Below are 25,127 nucleotides of genomic sequence, written 5' to 3' on the forward strand. Positions count from 1 at the left end.
GTTACTTAAGTAGGTCCTAGTATAGAATTACAGCAGTCAAGATACTTGAGTTTGCCTTAAGTGATGCTGACCCGTTTTCTCTGACCTTGTATTTTAGTTTACCCGTTTTCTCTGACTCTTTGTATAGTTAACCCTTTTTCTTAGTGTGTTTAGTAGGGCCGACTTGTTTTGTTAATGTTGTTGAGAGATGCCCTAGATGCTAATGAAGGGCTCTTGATCCATGGAATTATAGTTATCTTCCCCATCCTCAGATCTTACACTTACTTATTCCCCAGAGTGCTGTATAACATACGCCCTTACGGGCTTAGAGCTTTCTCCCGTGAATAAAGCAATTTGTCAGATTTTTTACATGTTTATATTGTCTTTGTTCACTTGTTGAGTAATTTCCCTGCAACAGGCGGCATCCTCTAGGACGTCCCAGACTACATCCTGCTGAGATCCTCTTTCACTGTTATAATACGATGCTTAGGATTAGTCTTTCTCTCTCTCTCTCTCTCTCTCTCTTCCTCCCTTCTGATGAGATCAACATCTCATTTTCTCTTTCCTCCGTCTCTTTCTCTTATTCTCCATAATCAGAACTAAGAAGTAAGAATTAAAAGTTTTTTTTCAGTGACTTTATAAGCTACACACATGGAGATGTCTATGGGAAGAAGCGGGCCCAGTGAGCTCTACAGAACAGCAAGTTATAGAGGGTCAGAAGCCTTCATGAGTTTAGACATATAACTGGATAAAGGAGGCAGTAGAGCACTAGCCAAAAATTACAGACCAGTAGCCCTTAAAAATCACATAAAAAAAACTTTTCAAAGGAATTATGAGCTGCTAGATCACAGGTTATACAGAACAGTACGACCTGCACAGTCCACAGCATAGATTAGAGCAAGAACATCATGCCTGTCATAACTACTAAACATCTATGACAGAATTACGGAAGCGTTGGAAGAAAATCAAAACGCAGATATGGTAAACACGGATTTTGCGAAGGCATTTGACAATACGATCATGTGGTGACTGCAGACTAAATGAGGGTGATAAGCATAGTAACAGGGAAAGTAGGCAAATGTATATTTATTTTTCTGGCAGAATGCAAAGAGTATTAGTAAACAGAAAAAAAATCAGCATTAGCGAAGTCAAAAGCTCAGTACCTCAAGGCACAGTTCTGGTACCTTTACTCTTTCTTACACTCATAACAGACAGATAAAAACACCTGCCACTGTTTCGTATCATCATTTACGGATAATAGCATCGACAGGAAGATATAAGCAGGAAGCTATAAGCAAAGTTTCCAGTGGGCAGTAGAAAATAACATGACATTCAATGGTGACAAGTTCCAACTGCTTCGATATGGACAGAATGAAGAACTTAAAAGTGACGCTATTTATAAAACGCAAGAGGATCACAAAAGAGAGCGAAAGAAACACGTGAAGGATCTGGAAGTAATTATGTCAACTGATCTTTCTTTCAATTAACACAATAAGGAAAATGTTTCGACAGCCAGGAAAATAATGGGTCGGGGGAAGGGGGTATAGAGAACTTTCAAAACAAGGGGAGATAGTGCTAATGGTGACACTTTTCAAATAGCTTGTGCTTTGTAACTTGTCATGATTGTGACTAGACCTACCTGGAGTTCATTACCTTTGTAAATTGTGAGTTCATTACCTTTGTAAATTGTGAGTTCATTACCTTTGTAAATTGTGAGTTCATTACCTCTGTAACTTGCTCAGCTATCAAAACTTTGGAGTCCAGTCCCTGGACCAATTATGTACCTCTGTAATCTTTTGACTACCGCCCACAGGATGGGTATGGGGTGCTTAATAAACATATTAAACTTAAAACTTCTCTCGCTTAGAATATTGTTCAGCGTTGACGACTCTTCAGGGCAGAGAAATTTCGGAGCTAGAACAGATACAGAGGTCATTTACGGAACGCATAAACCCAACAGAGCTAGAGAGGAGGGGAGAGAGAGAGATACACGATAATATATACCTGGAAAGTACTTAAGGGCCTTGTCCCAAATCTGCACACTGCCACAACAAGGTACTGGTGTAAGAGATAAGAGGAAGCGTAAAATAAACTCAGTGAAAAGCAGGGGCGCCGTGGGCAAAATAAGATAACATTATATCAACATCTGTGGTTCCAGACATTTGAACATCTTACCAGAAGATACTGGAAACACTACCTGACCAGGCGTGGAAGTCTTCAAGATGACACTTAACATGTACCTCCGTCAAGTGCCGGCTCAACCAGGTTGAGATGGATATGTGGTCCAGCGGGCCACCAGCAACAGCCTGGTTGACCACGCAAGCATCAAATAAGTCTGGCTCAGGGCCGGACTGCTGTAGTATGAAAATTTTCGAAACCCATCATAGGTATATCAAAGGGTTCGGCAGGACCCGAATTTTTGGCTGATCTTCCTTCATTGTGAATCATCACTTTAAGACGAATCACTGTCGAGTGAGGACACGACACCTGTCTGCAGGTGCTCCTGCTTCCCTCTCTGTCGCTCGTGTCGTGCACATAACACACACACACACACACACACACACACACACACACACACACACACACACACACACACACACACACACACACACACACACACACACACACACGCACACACACACACACACACACCTGTAGAATAAATCTGGTCTCATGACTCATATCAGGACAAAATTAATGGCTACACAGAGGTTCTTGAACCTTGAGGCTTGCCATTTAAGTTCGCTCAATTGTCTCTCCTCTCTTGTTGTGTTTCTGTAGATACAGACGTTTGAGGGTTTATAGAGTACCTTGATCTCTTGGAGGCAGAATGGTGAGAGGGATATACCATGGTCTCGAAGACACTGCCCTTGGTAGCAGAGTAGTAGCAGGGATCTCTCCTAAGTAATTCTGTTGTCAACAGAAGAAAAACTGCACCAAACATCCTGGGTGACGACCCACTACCGTGACTCAGTCACCCACTTGTTTGAACATATGTCCTACTTCCTCGATGAGACACCTTAGCCTCTGTCAGCATCCCTCCTCCTCTCCTCAGCTCGCACATCTGTTATCTCCAGCCATACCCTCCCCCACACTCACACATCCAACCCCTACACCCCCACAAGCATCCCTACCCATCTCTATCCTCCCCCACACACATATGTACATCCAACTCTCACACATTCACCGCTCTCCAGTTTCCCCTACACATATATACATTCAACACACATAAGGGAAATCGGCCTGATGACACTGGAGGACAGGAGGGCTAGGGAAGACATGATAACGACATACAAAATACTGTGAGGAATTGACAAGGTGGACAGAGACAGGATGTTTCAGAGATGGGGCACAGAAACAAGGGGTCACAATTGGAAGTTGAAGACTCAGATGAGTCAAAGAGATGTTAGAAAGTATTTCTTTAGTCATAGAGTTGTCAGGAAGTGGAATAGTCTGGCAAGTGATGTAGTGGAGGCAGGAATCATACATAGTTTTAAGACGAGGTATGATAAAGCTCATGGAGCAGGGAGAGAGAGGACCTAGTAGCGACCAGTGAAGAGGCGGGACCAGGAACTATGAATCGACCCGTGCAACCACAAATAGGTGAGTACACACACACACACACACACACAGCATACATAATAATAATAATAATAATAATAATAATAATAATAATAATAATAATAATAATAATAATAATAATAATAATAATCTTTATTTCTACAAGTACACGATACAAGATATACAGTCCTAGCTGACAACAATGACATACTACTATATATCAAGCCCCTTGTTATGCAGAGCATTTCCCGCACATTAAATAAATTTTGCCCCCAGGATGCGACCCACACCAGTCGACTAACTGTTGGTACACTCGTAATATACCTCTGTTCCAGTGCCTTGATACACTCATAGCATCCATCTATCCAGTGCCTTGATACACTCACAGCATCTATCTATCCACTGCTTTGATGCACTCACAGCATCCGTCTATCCACTGCCTTGATACGCTCACAGCATCCATCTATCCAGTGCCGTGACACACTCATAACACCCATCTATCCAGTGCCATGACATACTGTCCTCATCCAGGGACGCTGGCGGGAAGTGCTGGTGTACCGGTATTTTGCTTGTCTCAATACATAACTGGATAGGCAGTCATGGACCACTGGTGCAGTACGTCCCACATTAGTGGACCACTAGTGCCATCCTACTGGTCCACTACTCCCACAACATTGAGCCACTGGACCATTCCCACACTAGTGGGTTACTGATCCATTACTTTCACCACTAGTAAATTACTTCCTACACTAGTGGACCATAGGTCCATCACTCCCGCACTAGTGGCCCGGTCCACAGGCACATTAGTACACTTAGAGCCACCATCTAAATTCTAACTTCTTATTCACTGGTAATTCTAAACATCCGGCAGATCGACTATTCTGTTCCAAGGGCCGATTTTTTTTTTCACCTACCAGCTTGGGAAAAAAAGAAACACGCCCACCATGGGTCATTCAGTACCCGTGTCATCAGCGGGGACGTCACAAAAGGCCATTCAGATGACTGGAATCTTGACCAATCATATTCTAATCAAATTCTCGTCCGGTCGTAAATTTACTCTGACTTTCGGCCAATCGTGCACAGTTAAGACCTCGACAGCAATAATAATAATAATAATAATAATAATAATAATAATAATAATAATAATAATAATAATAATAATAATAATAATAATAAAGAGGTGAGAAAGGCCAGAATGATGTACAAAGAAGTGGGAATTCCAACTTTAAGATGACCGTAATATACAACTTTTGTCTAAGTCACTACTGTCAGTCACAGAGTGACACATGATTTAATAAAGCTCTACATAGAATGAAACATGAGTTGATACAGCTCTACATCGAGAGAAACATCGGGAGAAATGTGTTGGCTTTAGTAATTAGATGACTGAATTACACAGATGGCTTGTCATCAAGACAGAGCTCTTGAGTGACGGTTCAGTGCAACGTAATGAGTTCCAGCGGGTTCGCGAAGCCGGGTTCACGAAGCCGGGTTCACAAATTCGAGTTCATGAAGCCTGGTTCACGAACAGAGGTTCAGTGGTGCAACAGAAGCTGTGCTGAACAGGTTGTGTTAGTGTCCTCAGTCGCTAGCAAGGTTACATCAGTACTGACGACCCGTCGAGGCTTTTATCTCTCTCTCTCTCTCTCTCTCTCTCTCTCTCTCTCTGGTCAAAATAAACAAAATCTGTATACTATTGCCGAGTCTTATAAATATTTTACAAAATACCAATTTGAATTATGTATAGATTTTGTATTTAATTTTTCCCCTGGATCAAGAGCACTTGGACGGCATGAAGGCTGGTGATGAGGGGTGAACCATGTGTACGATCACTAATGACGTAAGTCATAATCTTTACCCAGAAGGTGAGGTCATGAAATACTGTGAAGGGCAGGTTACGCATCCGTCAGTCATAGCATCCTGTGTGTGTGTGTGTGTGTGTGTGTGTGTGTGTGTGTGTGTGTGTGTGTGTGTGTGTGTGTGTGTGTGTGTGTGATGAGCACGCTTGTTGGTCTTTCTATAACCCGAGGTTCGAGCTGGGTCTCTCTACCCTTTCCAGTCTTTTGTGGGAGATTACGGAGGATGGAGCCTTCACACACACACACACTTTCAAGGACCATAACATTGTATCAATCGCATCTGCTAGAAAAATGACAGGATGGATAATGAGAACCTTCAAAACTAGGGATGGCAAGCCCATGATGACATTCTTCAGGTCGCTTGTTCTATCTAGGCTGGAATATTGCTGCACACTAAAAGCACCTTTCAAGGCAGGTGAAATTGCTGACTTAGAAAATGTACAGAGAACCTTCACGGCACACATAACTACGATAAAACACCTCAGTTACTGGGAGCGCTTGAAGTTCCTCAAATTGTACTCCCTAGAACGCAGGCGGGAGAGATACAAGATTATATACACTTGGAAAATTTTAGATGGATTAATACCAAACTTGCACACGAAAATCAGTCCCTATGAAAACAAAAGACTCGGTAGACGATGCAACATTCTCCCAGTGAAAAGCAGAGGTGCCACTAGCACAATAAGAGACAACACAATATGTGTCAGGGGCCCAAGACTGTTCAACTGCCTCCCAGTATACATAAGGGGGATTACCAATAAACCCCTGGCTGCTGTCTTCAAGAAGGCGCTGGATAGGCACCTAAAGTCAGTACCTGACCAGCCGGGCAGTGGTTCGTAAGTCGGTTTGCGTGAGCCAACAGTAACAGCTTGGTTGATCAGGCCCTGATACATCATGAGGCCTGGTCATGGACCAGGCCGCGGGGCGTTGACCCCCCGAAACCCTCTCGAGGTATACTCCAGGTATACACACACATACGCAGCCACACACGCAGCCACTCAGATGAGTCACAGGGATGTTAGGAAGTATTTCTTCAGTTATAGAGTTGTCAGGAAGTGGAACAATCTTGAGAGTGATGTAGGGGAGGCAGGATCCATACACAGCTTTAAGAAGAAGTACGATAAAGCTCATGGGAGCAGGGGGAGAGTGGACCTAGTAGCTACCAGCGAAGAGGTGGGGACAAGAGCTATGAATCGATTCCTGCAACCACAATTAGGTGAGTCTCAGCATTTTTCCATGACTTCGTCTTCAATTTAAATGCTGGATCAGGTGTGGCCTCCATGCTGGTCCCACATACTACAAAAATAGGCCTCTTGTAGGTTGGATATATTGTCTTTAATCTGTCTTTATTAAAGTATCCGAAATAACTCATAAGTTAGCTAATTTTGTATATACGGCTGAAATTAGTTGATGAATATGTATTTGGCGATATGTTTATGCGACCTTAGTCATGTACTTGTAGAAATAAATATTATTATTATTATTATTATTATTATTATTATTATTATTATTATTATTATTATTATTATTATTATTATTATTATTATTATTATTATTATTATTATTATTATTATTATTATTATTATTATTATTATTATTATTATTATTATTATTATTATTCTTTCGAATCCGAATTCAGTCTTCTAATTCCTTATTCTGTTTTCGTTACTTTGCACTTATCAGGATTGATATCGAATAGCCACTTTCCTGATTACGTTTACAGTTTGTGAATATGATGGTATACGATACCAGTCGACTACAGAGGCGGCAGCAGAAGCGGTCATCTCGGTGTTTCTGCCATCTTCAGTTGCATTGGTCAAGAGTTTTACATCATCGAGTCACTTGCCGCTGGAAGATCATTTGTATATATCAGAAAGAGAAGGAGTCCAAGAGGTGATCTTTGAGATTCCAAGAGTGTGATGTAGTTCAACCATGCTTTTGAGGCTGCTAAGGGACACCTAATTTAACTAATTAAATGGTCACACCTTGCCTTGGCAAATAGCTGTCAGACACACCTTTCGGCTTAAGTCTGAGGTCTTTTGACTTGACGCACCATGTGTTTTGACCTGACACCGAGATCTGATGCCATCAAGAACAAAAGACCTCAGACTTAAGCCGAAAGGCGTGTCTGACAGCTATTTGCCAAGGAAAGGTGTGACCATTTAATTGGTTAAATTAGGTGTCCCTTAGCGGCCTCAGAAGCACGGTTGAACTACATCACAAGAGGTGATCTTTGAGAGTCCAAGAAATGATCTTTGAGAGTCCAAGAGGTAATCTTTGAGAGTCCAAGAAGTGATCTTTGAGAGTCCAAGAAATGATCTTTGAGAGTCCAAGAGGTAATCTTTGAGAGTCCAAGAAGTGATCTTTGAGAGTGCAAGGGGTGATCTTTGAGAGTCCAAGAGGTGATCTTTGAGAGTCCAAGAGGTGATCTTTGACAGTTCAAAAGGTGATCTTTGAGAGTCCAAGAGGTGATCTTTGACAGTTCAAAAGGTGATCTTTGAGAGTCCAAGAGGTAATCTTTGAGAGTCCATGAAGTGATCTTTGAGAGTCCAAGAGGTGATCTTTGAGAGTCCAAGAGGTGATCTTTGAGAGTCCAAGAGGTGATCTTTGAGAGTGCAAGGGGTGATCTTTGAGAGTCCAAGAGGTGATCTTTGAGAGTCCAAGAGGTGATCTTTGAGAGTCCAAGAGGTGATCTTTGAGAGTCCAAGAGGTGATCTTTGAGAGTCCAAGAGGTGATCTTTGAGAGTGGAAGGGGTGATACTTGAGAGTCCAAGAGGTGATCTTTGAGAGTCCAAAAGGTGATCTTTGAGAGTACAAGGGGTGATCTTTGAGAGTCCTAGAGGTGATCTTTGAGAGTGGAAGGGGTGATACTTGAGAGTCCAAGAGGTGATCTTTGAGAGTCCAAAAGGTGATCTTTGAGAGTGGAAGGGGTGATACTTGAGAGTCCAAGAGGTGATCTTTGAGAGTCCAAGAGGTGATCTTTGAGAGTCCAAAAGGTGATCTTTGAGAGTCCAAGAGGTGATCTTTGAGAGTCCAAGAGGTGATCTTTGAGAGTCCAAGAGGTGATCTTTGAGAGTCCAAGAGGTGATCTTTGAGAGTCCAAGAGGTGATCTTTGAGAGTCCAAGAGGTGATCTTTGAGAGTGGAAGGGGTGATACTTGAGAGTCCAAGAGGTGATCTTTGAGAGTCCAAGAGGTGATCTTTGAGAGTCCAAGAGGTGATCTTTGAGAGTCCAAGAGGTGATCTTTGAGAGTCCAAGAGGTGATCTTTGAGCGTCTCTGTTAACCACTGCCGTCCACTCCATCATCTACCCTACCATCATCTTCTGTTTACACAAGCGCCATTTCCATTACTCTGGCTTACTCATTTAACATAACAATCTCACGTGTGGCACTTGGTCATAGATAATATTTTCTTACATTTTAGGAACATATTATCTTCATCTCTCTCTATTCTTCTTTATTTCCGTTACTCTTTGATATCAGACTTGGAAGACAGGATTTCCCCATTTCTAATCCTGTGTTATCTTCAGTATACACTTCATTAAGTGTTTTCTATTCCCTGTCTTACGATCTTGTCTAGTACATTAGACGGCATTCTAGCAAGTGAAACTGATGTAGGGTTTAGTGTTTCCTGTCTGTTATACTGTTATGTGGTAGATTTAGATCCCATTCACAGTGCTGCAGGTGTCTGGTAGTGTCTTAGATATGGGATCACAGAGTTTCTCTGAACCTTCTTGCAATGCCCAAGGAGATGTCCTGTCTGGTCCCGTTGCTTTTGTTGTATCTGATTTCTTTATAATTATCAATCTCTCTCTCTCTCTTGTCGTTGTAATTTGTAGTCTTTATTGCTTCTCCCATTTCCCCGCTTTTTGATATCTCCCCGACTCTAGGGTAAAGATCTTCTTACTTCTTATCGTTTTCAGTTCACTGAATGCTCCCCTTCCTTCCCTGGTTTCATACAATCATTCAGTTCCTCTTGTGGTTATACATCGACTGTCAGAATATATAATATTCGTCAGGAGACATAACAAGTGTCTCCTGTGACGGGTCTTTATCATATAGATGGCCTGCAGAATTTATTCATTTGTTTTGACTGTTTTATCCTCTGCTGCTTCGTCATTATTGACTTGTTTTACATTCTTAGTCCTTTATGGTTATTCCTTCCTCGTTGGCTTTGTTTCGTTGTTGTTCCCGCTGCCTCCAATTACCCGTTTGTTTACTAATTTTCTCTGTTTTGTGTGTATTTCCCTTCCATCTTGCCGGTAACTTTGGTAATCTGTCATCTTCAAGATTGTCGCCTTCAAGATTGATGTCTTCAAGATTGCTGTCTTCAAGATTGATGTCTTCAAGATTGATGTCTTCAAGATTGTCGCCTTCAAGATTGATGTCTTCAAGATTGCTGTCTTCAAGATTGATGTCTTCAAGATTGATGTCTTCAAGATTGATGTCTTCAAGATTGCTGTCTTCAAGATTGATGTCTTCACGATTGCCGCCTTCAAGATTGATGTCTTCAAGATTGTCGCCTTCAAGATTGATGTCTTCAAGATTGCTGTCTTCAAGATTGATGTCTTCAAGATTGATGTCTTCAAGATTGTCGCCTTCAAGATTGATGTCTTCAAGATTGCTGTCTTCAAGATTGATGTCTTCAAGATTGATGTCTTCAAGATTGATGTCTTCAAGATTGCTGTCTTCAAGATTGATGTCTTCAAGATTGCCGCCTTCAAGATTGATGTCTTCAAGATTGTCGCCTTCAAGATTGATGTCTTCAAGATTGCTGTCTTCAAGATTGATGTCTTCAAGATTGATGTCTTCAAGATTGTCGCCTTCAAGATTGATGTCTTCAAGATTGCTGTCTTCAAGATTGATGTCTTCAAGATTGATGTCTTCAAGATTGTCGCCTTCAAGATTGATGTCTTCAAGATTGCTGTCTTCAAGATTGATGTCTTCAAGATTGATGTCTTCAAGATTGATGTCTTCAAGATTGCTGTCTTCAAGATTGATGTCTTCAAGATTGCCGCCTTCAAGATTGATGTCTTCAAGATTGTCGCCTTCAAGATTGATGTCTTCAAGATTGCTGTATTCAAGATTGATGTCTTCAAGATTGATGTCTTCAAGATTGTCGCCTTCAAGATTGATGTCTTCAAGATTGCTGTCTTCAAGATTGATGTCTTCAAGATTGATGTCTTCAAGATTGATGTCTTCAAGATTGCTGTCTTCAAGATTGATGTCTTCAAGATTGCCGCCTTCAAGATTGATGTCTTCAAGATTGTCGCCTTCAAGATTGATGTCTTCAAGATTGCTGTCTTCAAGATTGATGTCTTCAAGATTGATGTCTTCAAGATTGTCGCCTTCAAGATTGATGTCTTCAAGATTGCTGTCTTCAAGATTGATGTCTTCAAGATTGATGTCTTCAAGATTGATGTCTTCAAGATTGCTGTCTTCAAGATTGATGTCTTCAAGATTGCCGCCTTCAAGATTGATGTCTTCAAGATTGTCGCCTTCAAGATTGATGTCTTCAAGATTGCTGTCTTCAAGATTGATGTCTTCAAGATTGATGTCTTCAAGATTGTCGCCTTCAAGATTGATGTCTTCAAGATTGCTGTCTTCAAGATTGATGTCTTCAAGATTGATGTCTTCAAGATTGATGTCTTCAAGATTGCTGTCTTCAAGATTGATGTCTTCAAGATTGCCGCCTTCAAGATTGATGTCTTCAAGATTGTCGCCTTCAAGATTGATGTCTTCAAGATTGATGTCTTCAAGATTGATGTCTTCAAGATTGCTGTCTTCAAGATTGATGTCTTCAAGATTGCCGCCTTCAAGATTGATGTCTTCAAGATTGATGTCTTCAAGATTGCCGCCTTCAAGATTGATGTCTTCAAGATTACTGTCTTCAAGATTGATGTCTTCAAGATTGATGTCTTCAAGATTGATGTCTTCAAGACTGATGTCTTCAAGATTGATGTCTTCAAGATTACTGTCTTCAAGATTGATGTCTTCAAGATTGCTGTCTTCAAGATTGATGTCTTCAAGATTGCTGTCTTCAAGACTGATGTCTTCAAGATTGATGTCTTCAAGATTGCCGCCTTCAAGATTGATGTCTTCAAGATTGATGTCTTCAAGATTGCCGCCTTCAAGATTGATGTCTTCAAGATTGCCGCCTTCAAGATTGATGTCTTCAAGATTGATGTCTTCAAGATTGCCGCCTTCAAGATTGATGTCTTCAAGATTGTCGCCTTCAAGATTGATGTCTTCAAGATTGATGTCTTCAAGATTGCTGTCTTCAAGATTGCTGTCTTCAAGATTGTCGCCTTCAAGATTGATGTCTTCAAGATTGATGTCTTCAAGATTGCTGTCTTCAAGATTGATGTCTTCAAGATTGCTGTCTTCAAGATTGTCGCCTTCAAGATTGATGTCTTCAAGATTGATGTCTTCAAGATTGCTGTCTTCAAGATTGATGTCTTCAAGATTGCTGTCTTCAAGATTGATGTCTTCAAGATTGCTGTCTTCAAGACTGATGTCTTCAAGATTGATGTCTTCAAGATTGCCGCCTTCAAGATTGATGTCTTCAAGATTGATGTCTTCAAGATTGCCGCCTTCAAGATTGATGTCTTCAAGATTACTGTCTTCAAGATTGATGTCTTCAAGATTGATGTCTTCAAGATTGATGTCTTCAAGACTGATGTCTTCAAGATTGATGTCTTCAAGATTACTGTCTTCAAGATTGATGTCTTCAAGATTGCTGTCTTCAAGATTGATGTCTTCAAGATTGCTGTCTTCAAGACTGATGTCTTCAAGATTGATGTCTTCAAGATTGCCGCCTTCAAGATTGATGTCTTCAAGATTGATGTCTTCAAGATTGCCGCCTTCAAGATTGATGTCTTCAAGATTACTGTCTTCAAGATTGATGTCTTCAAGATTGATGTCTTCAAGATTGATGTCTTCAAGACTGATGTCTTCAAGATTGATGTCTTCAAGATTGCAGCCTTCAAGATTGATGTCTTCAAGATTGCCGCCTTCAAGATTGATGTCTTCAAGATTGCCGCCTTCAAGATTGATGTCTTCAAGATTACTGTCTTCAAGATTGATGTCTTCAAGATTGATGTCTTCAAGATTGCTGTCTTCAAGACTGATGTCTTCAAGATTGACGTCTTCAAGATTGCCGCCTTCAAGATTGATGTCTTCAAGATTGCCGCCTTCAAGATTGATGTCTTCAAGATTGCCGCCTTCAAGATTGATGTCTTCAAGATTACTGTCTTCAAGATTGATGTCTTCAAGATTGATGTCTTCAAGATTGCTGTCTTCAAGACTGATGTCTTCAAGATTGATGTCTTCAAGATTGCCGCCTTCAAGATTGATGTCTTCAAGATTGATGTCTTCAAGATTGCCGCCTTCAAGATTGATGTCTTCAAGATTGCTGTCTTCAAGATTGATGTCTTCAAGATTGCTGTCTTCAAGATTGATGTCTTCAAGATTGCTGTCTTCAAGACTGATGTCTTCAAGATTGATGTCTTCAAGATTGCCGCCTTCAAGATTGATGTCTTCAAGATTGATGTCTTCAAGATTGATGTCTTCAAGATTGCCGCCTTCAAGATTGATGTCTTCAAGATTGCCGCCTTCAAGATTGATGTCTTCAAGATTGATGGCTTCAAGATTGCCGCCTTCAAGATTGATGTCTTCAAGATTACTGTCTTCAAGATTGATGTCTTCAAGATTGATGTCTTCAAGATTGATGTCTTCAAGATTACCTTCTTCAAGATGCTGTCATCAAGATTACCTTCTTCAAGATTGCTGTCTTCAAGATTGCTGTCTTCAAGATTACCTTCTTAAGGATTACCTTCTTCAAGATTGCTGTCTTCAAGATTACCGTCTTCAAGATTGCTGTCTTCAAGATTACCTTCTTCAAGATTGCTGTCTTCAAGATTACCTTCTTCAAGATTGCTGTCTTCAAGATTACCTTCTTCAAGATTGCTGTCTTCAAGATTACCTTCTTCAAGATTGCTGTCTTCAAGATTACCTTCTTCAAGATGCTGTCATCAAGATTACCTTCTTCAAGATTGCTGTCTTCGAGATTACCGTCTTCAAGATTACCTTCTTCAAGATTACCTTCTTCAAGATTGCTGTCTTCAAGATTACCTTCTTCAAGATGCTGTCATCAAGATTACCTTCTTCAAGATTGCTGTCTTCAAGATTGCTGTCTTCAAGATTGCTGTCTTCAAGATTACCTTCTTCAAGATTGCTGTCTTCAAGATTACCGTCTTCAAGATTGCTGTCTTCAAGATTACCTTCTTCAAGATTACCTTCTTCAAGATTGCCGTCTTCAAGATTACCGTCTTCAAGATTGCCGTCTTCAAGATTACCGTCTTCAAGATTGCCGTCTTCAAGATTGCCATCTTCAAGATTGCCGTCTTCAAGATTGCCGTCTTCAAGATTGCCATCTTCAAGATTGCCGTCTTCAAGATTGCCGTCTTCAAGATTGCTGTCTTCAAGATTGCCGTCTTCAAGATTGCTGTCTTCAAGATTACCTTCTTCAAGATTACTGTCTTCAAGATTGCTGTCTTCAAGATTGCCGTCTTCAAGATTGCCGTCTTCAAGATTACCTTCTTCAAGATTACCTTCTTCAAGATTGCCGTCTTCAAGATTACCTTCTTCAAGATTGCCGTCTTCAAGATTGCCGTCTTCAAGATTACCTTCTTCAAGATTGCCGTCTTCAAGATTACCTTCTTCAAGATTGCTGTCTTCAAGATTGCCGTCTTCAAGATTGCTGTCTTCAAGATTACCTTCTTCAAGATTACTGTCTTCAAGATTGCTGTCTTCAAGATTGCTATCTTCAAGATTGCTGTCTTCAAGATTACCTTCTTCAAGATTGCTGTCTTCAAGATTACCTTCTTCAAGATTGCTGTCTTCAAGATTACCTTCTTCAAGATTGCTGTCTTCAAGATTACCTTCTTCAAGATTGCTGTCTTCAAGATTACCTTCTTCAAGATTGCTGTCTTCAAGATTGCTGTCTTCAAGATTACCGTCTTCAAGATTACCTTCTTCAAGATTACCGTCTTCAAGATTACCTTCTTCAAGATTACCGTCTTCAAGATTACCGTCTTCAAGATTACCGTCTTCAAGATTGCTGTCTTCAAGATTACCTTCTTCAAGATTACCTTCTTCAAGATTACCTTCTTCAAGATTGCTGTCTTCAAGATTACCGTCTTCAAGATTACCGTCTTCAAGATTGCTGTCTTCAAGATTACCTTCTTCAAGATTACCTTCTTCAAGATTACCTTCTTCAAGATTGCTGTCTTCAAGATTACCGTCTTCAAGATTACCTTCTTCAAGATTACCTTCTTCAAGATTGCTGTCTTCAAGATTACCTTCTTCAAGATTGCTGTCTTCAAGATTACCTTCTTCAAGATTACCTTCTTCAAGATTGCTGTCTTCAAGATTACCTTCTTCAAGATTGCTCTCTTCAAGATTACCTTCTTCAAGATTACCTTCGTCAAGATTACCTTCTTCAAGATTGCTGTCTTCAAGATTACCTTCTTCAAGATTACCGTCTTCAAGATTACCTTCTTCAAGATTACCGTCTTCAAGATTACCTTCTTCAAGATTGCTGTCTTCAAGATTACCTTCTTCAAGATTACCTTCTTCAAGATTGCTGTCTTCAAGATTACCTTCTTCAAGATTACCGTCTTCAAGATTACCTTCTTCAAGATTACCTTCTTCAAGATTACCTTCTTCAAGATTACCTTCTTCAAGATTACCTTCTTCAAGATTGCTGTCTTCAAGATTACCTTCTTCAAGATTACCTTCTTCAAGATTACCTTCTTCAACATTACCTTCTTCAAGATTACCTTCTTCAAGATTACCTTCTTCAAGATTACCTTCTTCAAGATTACCTTCTTCAAGATTACCTACTTCAAGATTACCGTCTTCAAGATTACCGTCTTCAAGATTACCTTCTTCAAGATTACCTTCTTCAAGATTACCGTCTTCAAGATTACCTTCTTCAAGATTACCGTCTTCAAGATTACCGTCTTCAAGATTACCGTCTTCAAGATTACCGTCTTCAAGATTACCTTCTTCAAGATTACCTTCTTCAAGATTACCGTCTTCAAGATTACCTTCTTCAAGATTACCTTCTTCAAGATTACCTTCTTCAAGATTACCTTCTTCAAGATTACCTTCTTCAAGATTACCTTCTTCAAGATTACCTTCTTCAAGATTACCTTCTTCAAGATTACCTTCTTCAAGATTACCGTCTTCAAGATTACCTTCTTCAAGATTACCGTCTTCAAGATTACCTTCTTCAAGATTACCTTCTTCAAGATTGCTGTCTTCAAGATTACCTTCTTCAAGATTACCTTCTTCAAGATTACCGTCTTCAAGATTACCGTCTTCAAGATTACCTTCTTCAAGATTACCTTCTTCAAGATTGCTGTCTTCAAGATTACCTTCTTCAAGATTACCTTCTTCAAGATTACCGTCTTCAAGATTACCTTCTTCAAGATTGCTGTCTTCAAGATTACCTTCTTCAAGATTACCTTCTTCAAGATTACCTTCTTCAAGATTGCTGTCTTCAAGATTACCTTCTTCAAGATTACCGTCTTCAAGATTACCTTCTTCAAGATTGCTGTCTTCAAGATTACCTTCTTCAAGATTACCGTCTTCAAGATTACCTTCTTCAAGATTACCTTCTTCAAGATTACCTTCTTCAACATTACCTTCTTCAAGATTGCTGTCTTCAAGATTACCTTCTTCAAGATTGCTGTCTTCAAGATTACCTTCTTCAAGATTACCGTCTTCAAGATTACCTTCTTCAAGATTGCTGTCTTCAAGATTACCTTCTTCAAGATTACCTTCTTCAAGATTGCTGTCTTCAAGATTACCTTCTTCAAGATTGCTGTCTTCAAGATTACCTTCTTCAAGATTGCTGTCTTCAAGATTACCTTCTTCAAGATTGCTGTCTTCAAGATTACCTTCTTCAAGATTACCGTCTTCAAGATTACCTTCTTCAAGATTGCTGTCTTCAAGATTACCTTCTTCAAGATTGCTGTCTTCAAGATTACCGTCTTCAAGATTGCTGTCTTCAAGATTACCTTCTTCAAGATTGCTGTCTTCAAGATTACCTTCTTCAAGATTGCCGTCTTCAAGATTACCTTCTTCAAGATTGCTGTCTTCAAGATTACCTTCTTCAAGATTACCGTCTTCAAGATTACCTTCTTCAAGATTGCTGTCTTCAAGATTACCGTCTTCAAGATTACCTTCTTCAAGATTACCGTCTTCAAGATTGCTGTCTTCAAGATTACCTTCTTCAAGATTACCGTCTTCAAGATTGCTGTCTTCAAGATTACCTTCTTCAAGATTACCGTCTTCAAGATTACCTTCTTCAAGATTGCTGTCTTCAAGATTACCTTCTTCAAGATTACCTTCTTCAAGATTGCTGTCTTCAAGATTACCTTCTTCAAGATTACCGTCTTCAAGATTACCTTCTTCAAGATTACCGTCTTCAAGATTACCTTCTTCAAGATTACCTTCTTCAAGATTACCTTCTTCAAGATTACCTTCTTCAAGATTACCTTCTTCAAGATTACCTTCTTCAAGATTACCGTCTTCAAGATTACCGTCTTCAAGATTACCTTCTTCAAGATTACCTTCTTCAAGATTACCTTCTTCAAGATTACCTTCTTCAAGATTACCTTCTTCAAGATTACCTTCTTCAAGATTACCTTCTTCAAGATTACCTTCTTCAAGATTACCTTCTTCAAGATTACCTTCTTCAAGATTACCTTCTTCAAGATTACCGTCTTCAAGATTACCTTCTTCAAGATTACCTTCTTCAAGATTACCTTCTTCAAGATTACCGTCTTCAAGATTACCGTCTTCAAGATTACCTTCTTCAAGATTACCTTCTTCAAGATTACCGTCTTCAAGATTACCTTCTTCAAGATTACCTTCTTCAAGATTACCTTCTTCAAGATTGCCGTCTTCAAGATTACCGTCTTCAAGATTACCATCTTCAAGATTACCGTCTTCAAGATTACCATCTTCAAGATTACCGTCTTCAAGATTACCATCTTCAAGATTACCGTCTTCAAGATTACCATCTTCAAGATTGCCGTCTTCAAGATTACCATCTTCAAGATTGCCATCTTCAAGATTACCATCTTCAAGATTACCGTCTTCAAGATTACCATCTTCAAGATTGCCATCTTCAAGATTACCGTCTTCAAGATTGCCATCTTCAAGATTACCGTCTTCAAGATTACCGTCTTCAAGATTGCCGTCTTCAAGATTACCGTCTTCAAGATTACCGTCCGATTACCGTCTTCAAGATTACCGTCTTCAAGATTACCGTCATCAAGATTACCGTCCTCAAGATTACCGTCTTCAAGATTACCGTCTTCAAGATTACCGACCTCAAGATTACCGTCTTCAAGATTACCGTCCGATTGCCATCTTCAAGATTGCCGTCTTCAAGATTGCCGTCTTCAAGATTACCGTCTTCAAGATTACCGTCTTCAAGATTACCGTCTTCAAGATTACCGTCTTCAAGATTACCGTCTTCAAGATTACCATCTTCAAGATTGCCATCTTCAAGATTACCGTCTTCAAGATTGCCGTCTTCAAGATTACCGTCTTCAAGATTACCGTCTTCAAGATTGCCATCTTCAAGATTACCGTCTTCAAGATTGCCGTCTTCAAGATTGCCATCTTCAAGATTGTCATCTTCAAGATTACCGTCTTCAAGATTACCGTCTTCAAGATTACCGTCTTCAAGATTACCGTCTTCAAGATTACCGTCTTCAAGATTACCGTCTTCAAGATTACCGTCTTCAAGATTACCGTCTTCAAGATTACCGTCTTCAAGATTGCCGTCTTCAAGATTGCCGTCTTCAAGATTGCCATCTTCAAGATTGCCGTCTTCAAGATTACCGTCTTCAAGATTGCCGTCTTCAAGATTACCGTCTTCAAGATTGCCGTCTTCAAGATTACCGTCTTCAAGATTACCGTCTTCAAGATTACCGTCTTCAAGATTGCCATCTTCAAGATTACCGTCTTCAAGATTGCCGTCTTCAAGATTGCCATCTTCAAGATTACCGTCTTCAAGATTACCGTCTTCAAGATTGCCGTCTTCAAGATTACCGTCTTCAAGATTACCGTCTTCAAGATTACCGTCTTCAAGATTACCGTCTTCAAGATTACCGTCTTCAAGATTACCGTCTTCAAGATTACCGTCTTCAAGATTACCGTCTTCAAGATTACCGTCTTCAAGATTACCGTCTTCAAGATTACCGTCTTCAAGATTGCCGTCTTCAAGATTACCGTCTTCAAGATTACCGTCTTCAAGATTACCGTCTTCAAGATTACCGTCTTCAAGATTACCGTCTTCAAGATTACCGTCCTCAAGATTACCGTCTTCAAGATTACCGTCTTCAAGATTACCGTCTTCAAGATTACCGTCCTCAAGATTACCGTCTTCAAGATTACCGTCCTCAAGATTACCAAGATCCGTCAAGATTACCGTCTTCAAGATTACCGTCCTCAAGATTACCGTCCTCAAGATTACCGTCTTCAAGATTACCGTCCTCAAGATTACCGTCCTCAAGATTACCGTCTTCAAGATTACCGTCCTCAAGATTACCGTCTTCAAGATTACCGTCCTCAAGATTACCGTCCTCAAGATTACCGTCCTCAAGATTACCGTCCTCAAGATTACCGTCCTCAAGATTACCGTCTTCAAGATTACCGTCCTCAAGATTACCGTCTTCAAGATTACCGTCTTCAAGATTACCGTCTTCAAGATTACCGTCCTCAAGATTACCGTCTTCAAGATTACCGTCTTCAAGATTACCGTCCTCAAGATTACCGTCCTCAAGATTACCGTCTTCAAGATTACCGTCCTCAAGATTGGAAATCTTCGTGAATAATTTTTTTTTACAAAACCGACAAATTGAGGAATAAAACACTTGTGCGACATTTGGGTGTTTTTATTCTGGAAACGTTTCGCCAGCCAGTGACTTGTTCAGTCGAAAACAAAGAACGGTGGAAGCCTAAAAGAAGTTTGAGGTAATCAGTCCCTCAGCTTGGAGTCTATATTTTCAGTCTATCAAATTTGTTTGTTTTGGTACGTATGTCGGTTTACGTGCGGCCAGCAGTAACAGCCTGGTTGATCAGACCCTAATCCAGCAGGAGGCCTGGTCTCAGACCGGACCGCAGGGGCGTTGACCCACGAAAACCTCTCCAGGTATACCCTCTCCACGTATACCCTCCTTGTTTTATCCCCGTCAAAGTTTCTCTCCGCCTTGAGATCTATCAGGCAAGAAAAAATATTTCTACATTACTTAGAAACCCCCAGATACAGTTTCTGACCATTCGAGTGATTTTTCAGCTCTTCCGGTCAGGTCGTTGAAAAATCTCTCGTGGTCAGTAATTTCTCTTTTGGCTTCGTTCTATCGTGTTTCTTCCTCCTGGACTTCCATCATAATTCTGCTGCGCGCAACACAACTCGCACATAGGAACAAGAAGCTTATGACGACGTTCCGGTCCGACTTACATCACTAATATGGCTAATCAGTGCTACACGTCGGACCGAAACGTCGTGGTAAGCTCCTCTCTCCTATGTGCCGGTTATTTATGTATTGTTCGAGTCACGGTATTGTGCTTCTTTTGTTCTTTGTAATTCTTCTGTTCTGGTACGCCTGTCTTGGTTAGGTATAAGACAAGAATGTCCACTGCTGCTTTAACTACCTTACATCCTTCTGTAACTACAGTCACTACTGCGTCGAGTCTCCACTACAGAGGCAATTAAAATAAGATTTGCTTGGATTTTTAATCCGGGGAAGTGTTAGCCACCCAGGGTAACCCGGGGATGTGTCAGCCACCCTGGGTAACCCAAGAACGCCAGTGCGTCATCGAGGACTGTCTTATTTCCGCTGTGGTCCTTCAGTCTTGTCCCCCAGAATGTGACCCATAACAATCGACAAGCACCCAGGTGCCTACTTACTGCTAGGTGAATAGGGACAGTAGGTCTATGGAAACATGCCGGTGATTGAACCAAGGGCACTTATTATATCTTCAAAACTCTATGTGATATACACTGAGGAAAATTGCATTTGCTATAGCTTTCAATATAGCTGCTGTATCTGGTTTGGTTTCTATCTTGCAAGCAGGACTAACGGGAAGGCACTTAGCTACACTAAGGAATACTTCTATCAATGGTAATGAAATCAAACTTGAAATAAGGTAGTAAAAAAGTTGGTAGAATTACCGACAATATGTAAAGTAAAAGGACACAAGTGCAACTAATGTGACATTTTATTGCGGCAACGTTTCGCTCTCCAGGACAAAGCTCCTGGAGAGCGAAACGTTGCCACAATAAAATGTCACATTAGTTGCATTTGTGTCCTTTTACTTTACATATTGAAATAAGGTAGAGATAATTCTCGGGAATGCTCAGAAAGAGTCGGGCCCAAGAGCTGAGACTTACACGGCAAAGAATTGACACTGGTCGACTAATGGTTAAGCGGCAGATATTCAGAATCTGGAAACAGAAAATGATGATTACAATTATATGAAGAACACTTTAATTATGAAGTAAATTTGCCGGTAAAGATACGGGAAGAGGGAGAGAGAGACTTACCTGGATTAATTAAAAAGAGACCTGAAGGACTCACCTGTGGTTCTGTTGGTACCACTTCCAGAACTTGTCAGTCTGTCTGAGGTACCTGCCCATGTTGATGAGTGTCTCTGTGTGGCTCCTCACTGTGTCCTCCAGGGTCACCTCCTGGCTCTCACCTCCTGTCACCACCCCGCCCAACGCCACCATTACCACTACCCACGCCCACACGCAGCATGTGGGCGTGCTGGCGCCACGCCTACATAGGGACGCCCACCTCTGTGACTTTCTAATAAGCTGCATCTCACACGACTGTCCTTTATTCCAGCGCAGAAATATTTATAAATAAAACTATATGTGATATATATTCTCAACTTCTCCACTTTCTAATGTTTAATATAGTTTAACGTCGTATTGTTCACACAGATGTGAAACAGACGTTTCTTTCTCTCCGTGAGTTTCACATCATGGGTCCTGAAAATAAAAAAAAACGAGTTTTCTTGTTAAGATAACGTTCAAGAAAGTGACGTAGATGCGTCATTGTTTATGACGCAGGAAACTGACACCATAATTGATGCTTAGGAAGGTAAACTGACGCAACAGAATATTAATAGAGAGAGAAAACATTTCTAGGAGGTGACATGAATACGCAAAATGTCATCAAAGTGTACGAAATAATGGTATGAAATTTATAGTTACAATTTAGATAATGCCGTGTCGAAAGCATAGCTTTTAATAGTTATAGACTGATGGAATGATTTGCAAGATGAGGCAGATATTTGAAGTGTGACGGAAAACGTTACGGTAGACTATTGAAGATGGGTTGTTACAAGCTTATGTAGCTATACATAATTATAAATATATAACCACACACACACACACACACACACACACACACACACACACACACACACACACACACACACACACACACACACACCACCACCACCACCACCACCACCACCACCACCACCACCACCACCACCACCACCACCACCACCACCATCACCATCACCATCACCATCACCACCACCACAAACCACCACCATCACCATCACCACCACCACCACCATCACCACCAGATGCAACAACAATAGAAATAAACTAGTTTTGTGGGACATATGGTCAGTAAGGATGTAATAACCTACACCAAGATAGCCTCACAACACTCGCAATATAATCTTACTTTCAGAAACTACTGCAATAGCATAAAAGTACTCATAATATAGAGATAGTCTTGAAAAGGCAAACAAAATATTGTATATACAGTGGACCCCCGCATAGCGAACTTAATCCGTGCAAGAGGGCTGGTCGTTATGCGAAATGTTCGCTATGCGAATTAATTTTCCCCATAAGAAATAATGGAAATAAAATTAATCCGTGCAAGACACCCAAAATATGAAAAAAAAATTTTTTTACCACAAAAAAATGTTAATTTTAGTACACACAAACTGAAAAGGGCATGCACAATTACATGACACTTACTTTTATTGAAGATCTGGTGATGATTGATGGGATGGGAGGAGGGGAGAGCATTATCTTCTTACTGTTTAGAAGGGGAATCCCCTTCCATTAGGACTTGAGGTAGCAAGTCCTTTTCTGGGGTTACTTCCCTTCTTCTTTTAATGCCACTAGGACCAGCTTGAGAGTCACTGGACCTCTGTCGCACAACAAATCTGTCCATAGAGCTCTGTACCTCCCGTTCCTTCAAGACTTTCCTAAAATGGGCCATAACATTGTCATTGAAATAGTCACCAGCACGGCTTGCAACAGCTGTGTCAGGGTGATTTTCATCCATAAAGGTTTGCAGTTCAACCCACTGTGCACACATTTCCTTAATTTTTGAAGTAGGCACAATAGATTCCACAACTGGCATAGGCTTCTCAGGGTTAGCCCCAAACCCTTCAAAATCTTTCTTAATTTCCATACTAATTCTCACCCTTTTTACCACAGGGTTGGCACTAGAAGCTTTCTTGGGGCCCATGGTCACTTATTTTCCAGAAACAGCACCGAAAACACTGTAATAATACGAAATATTCCGAGTGTATGCTTGAATGTTACCGCGGAGGCTAGCTGGTAAACAATGGGACGGGCGGCACATGTGAGGCTGGCTGAGGGCCCACATTGGACGCGTCTCGGACGAAGTTCGCTGAGCGGGTTTTTGTCTACTATGCGGGGCAAAATTTCAGCGAACAAAGCGTTCGCTATGCGGATTGTTCGCTATGCAAGGCGTTCGCTATGCGGGGGTCCACTGTATAGCTAAAAATTAATTAGGGTCATAATCGCCAGACTTGAGCAGAATTTTTCCAATGAATTCAGTCGTTGGTAAAGTCACAATTATAACGCAGACATTAATATCATTTTAATGATGTTTAAGGTAACGTTAAACAACAGGTTAATGGTTAGGTGTTTGTTTTGATATTCGTGTATATATGGTAGAGAGCGGTGTTTACCTGGAGTTTACCTGGAGAGAGTTCCGGGGGTCAACGCCCCCGCGGCCCGGTCTGTGACCAGGCCTCCTTAGGTCAGTGTCCCAGGATGCGACCCACACCAGTCGACTAACACCCAGGTACCCATTTTACTGATGGGGAACATAGACAACAGGTGGAAAGAAACACGTCCAATGTTTCTACTCTGGCTGGGAATCGAACCCAGACCCTCACCGTGTGAAGCGAGAGCGTTAACCACCAGGCCACCAGTAAATTACTGCCTTTAGTGGGACATTTAAAATAGGGTCGCGTTTACACCCCAACGATATTATCTCCATCAGAACACATGTAATGTCATAAGGATTTCATTCAAATTATTAACCAGGATAACGTGATAAACCCACCATGGCTTATTACCACCGGGGTCCTTGAATCCTCTCCCCCAGGATGCGATTTCACAGTCGGCTAACACCAAGGTACCTAATTACTGATAAGTGAACAGAAGCAACAGGTTAGACGGAAAACGTGCCAGACAACGTTTCCGCTTGTCCGGGGATCGAACCCTGATGCTTCAGAGGGTGTGGAGTGTGGCCACCCCACTCCCTCTACACCCTAGCACCCACTGTATCTTGTTTAGCGATTAGATTTTTGCGGTCCAGTCCCTGGACCCATTATGTACCTCTAATTTTTTGACAACCGCCCACAGGATGGGTATGGGATGCATAATAAACATATTAAACTATCTAACACGAGCACCCTTATAACCCTGGCTGTCTTCAAGAGGAAGCTGCACAGGTACCTCAAGTCAGTACCTGATCAGCCGGGCTGTGGTTCACAAGTCGGTTTGCGTGCGGCCAGCAGTAATAGCCTGGTTGATCAGGCCCTGATCCACCACTAGCCCTGGTCGTGAACCGGCCGTGGGGGCGTTGACCCCCAGAAACACCTTCCAGGTATCCTATCCGTGCACCAACAGTGACAATCCCAACACTACCAGCATCGACAGCTTACCAAGGTATTATTTTTCCTAGTCACTGTTTACTGTCGTCTCAGACACGGCAGTGACAGTCAGTATCCCGTGATCAGTCCATATAACTGTTATTTTTCTACCACTTAAGTTACACAGTTCTCTGAGACCACTTTACGTGTCATGGAAGCGACCTGCACAAGTGCACATTTATTCCAACCACCTGCGCTCCACTTGTTCCCCAATCCAGTGTAACACTTATGGAAGAGTCTGAGTGGCTTTGTTTCTGAGTGTGTGCGAGTGCGATGTTGAGTGCGTGAGGACTGAGTGCCTGGAGGACAGGATCCAGTAGTGTTTCCCGTCTCGCTCCTGCCAACACTGTGAGTGTGTGGGTGGCGAGGACCTCTTATATGTAACCCACCTACCCACTGACTTAACCATCCACTGACTTAACTACCCACTGACTTAACCATCCACTGACTTAACTACCCACTGACTTAACCATCCACTGACTTAACTACCCACTGACTTAACCATCCACTGACTTAACTACCCACTGACTTAACCATCCACTGACTTAACTACCCACTGACTTAACCATCCACTGACTTAACTACCCACTGACTTAACCATCCACTGACTTAACTACCCACTGACTTAACCATCCACTGACTTAACTACCCACTGACTTAACCATCCACTGACTTAACTAGCCACTGACTTACCA

General features: G+C 41.1%; 1 protein-coding gene across 9 annotated transcripts in view; it reads right to left on the bottom strand.

Moving 5' to 3' along the window:
* The window catches only part of LOC128698953 (uncharacterized), a 70,629-nt gene extending 45,846 nt beyond the window's left edge, over window positions 1–24,783 (bottom strand). For 6 of the 9 annotated variants that reach the window (XM_070096924.1, XM_070096923.1, XM_070096922.1 and 3 more), the window contains exons 1-2: window positions 24,445–24,776; window positions 21,066–21,481 (exon numbers count right to left, since the gene is read on the bottom strand). In XM_070096924.1, coding sequence (XP_069953025.1) covers window positions 21,066–21,310 — 245 coding nt within the window. In that variant the 5' untranslated portion in view covers window positions 21,311–21,481; window positions 24,445–24,776. The other 3 variants (XM_070096920.1, XM_070096917.1, XM_070096919.1) reach the window with 3 other exon arrangements.
* Between the last annotated feature and the right edge of the window lie 344 nt (window positions 24,784–25,127).

Source organism: Cherax quadricarinatus, chromosome 55, assembly GCF_038502225.1.
Source record: "Cherax quadricarinatus isolate ZL_2023a chromosome 55, ASM3850222v1, whole genome shotgun sequence".
Lineage (NCBI taxonomy): Eukaryota > Metazoa > Arthropoda > Malacostraca > Decapoda > Parastacidae > Cherax > Cherax quadricarinatus.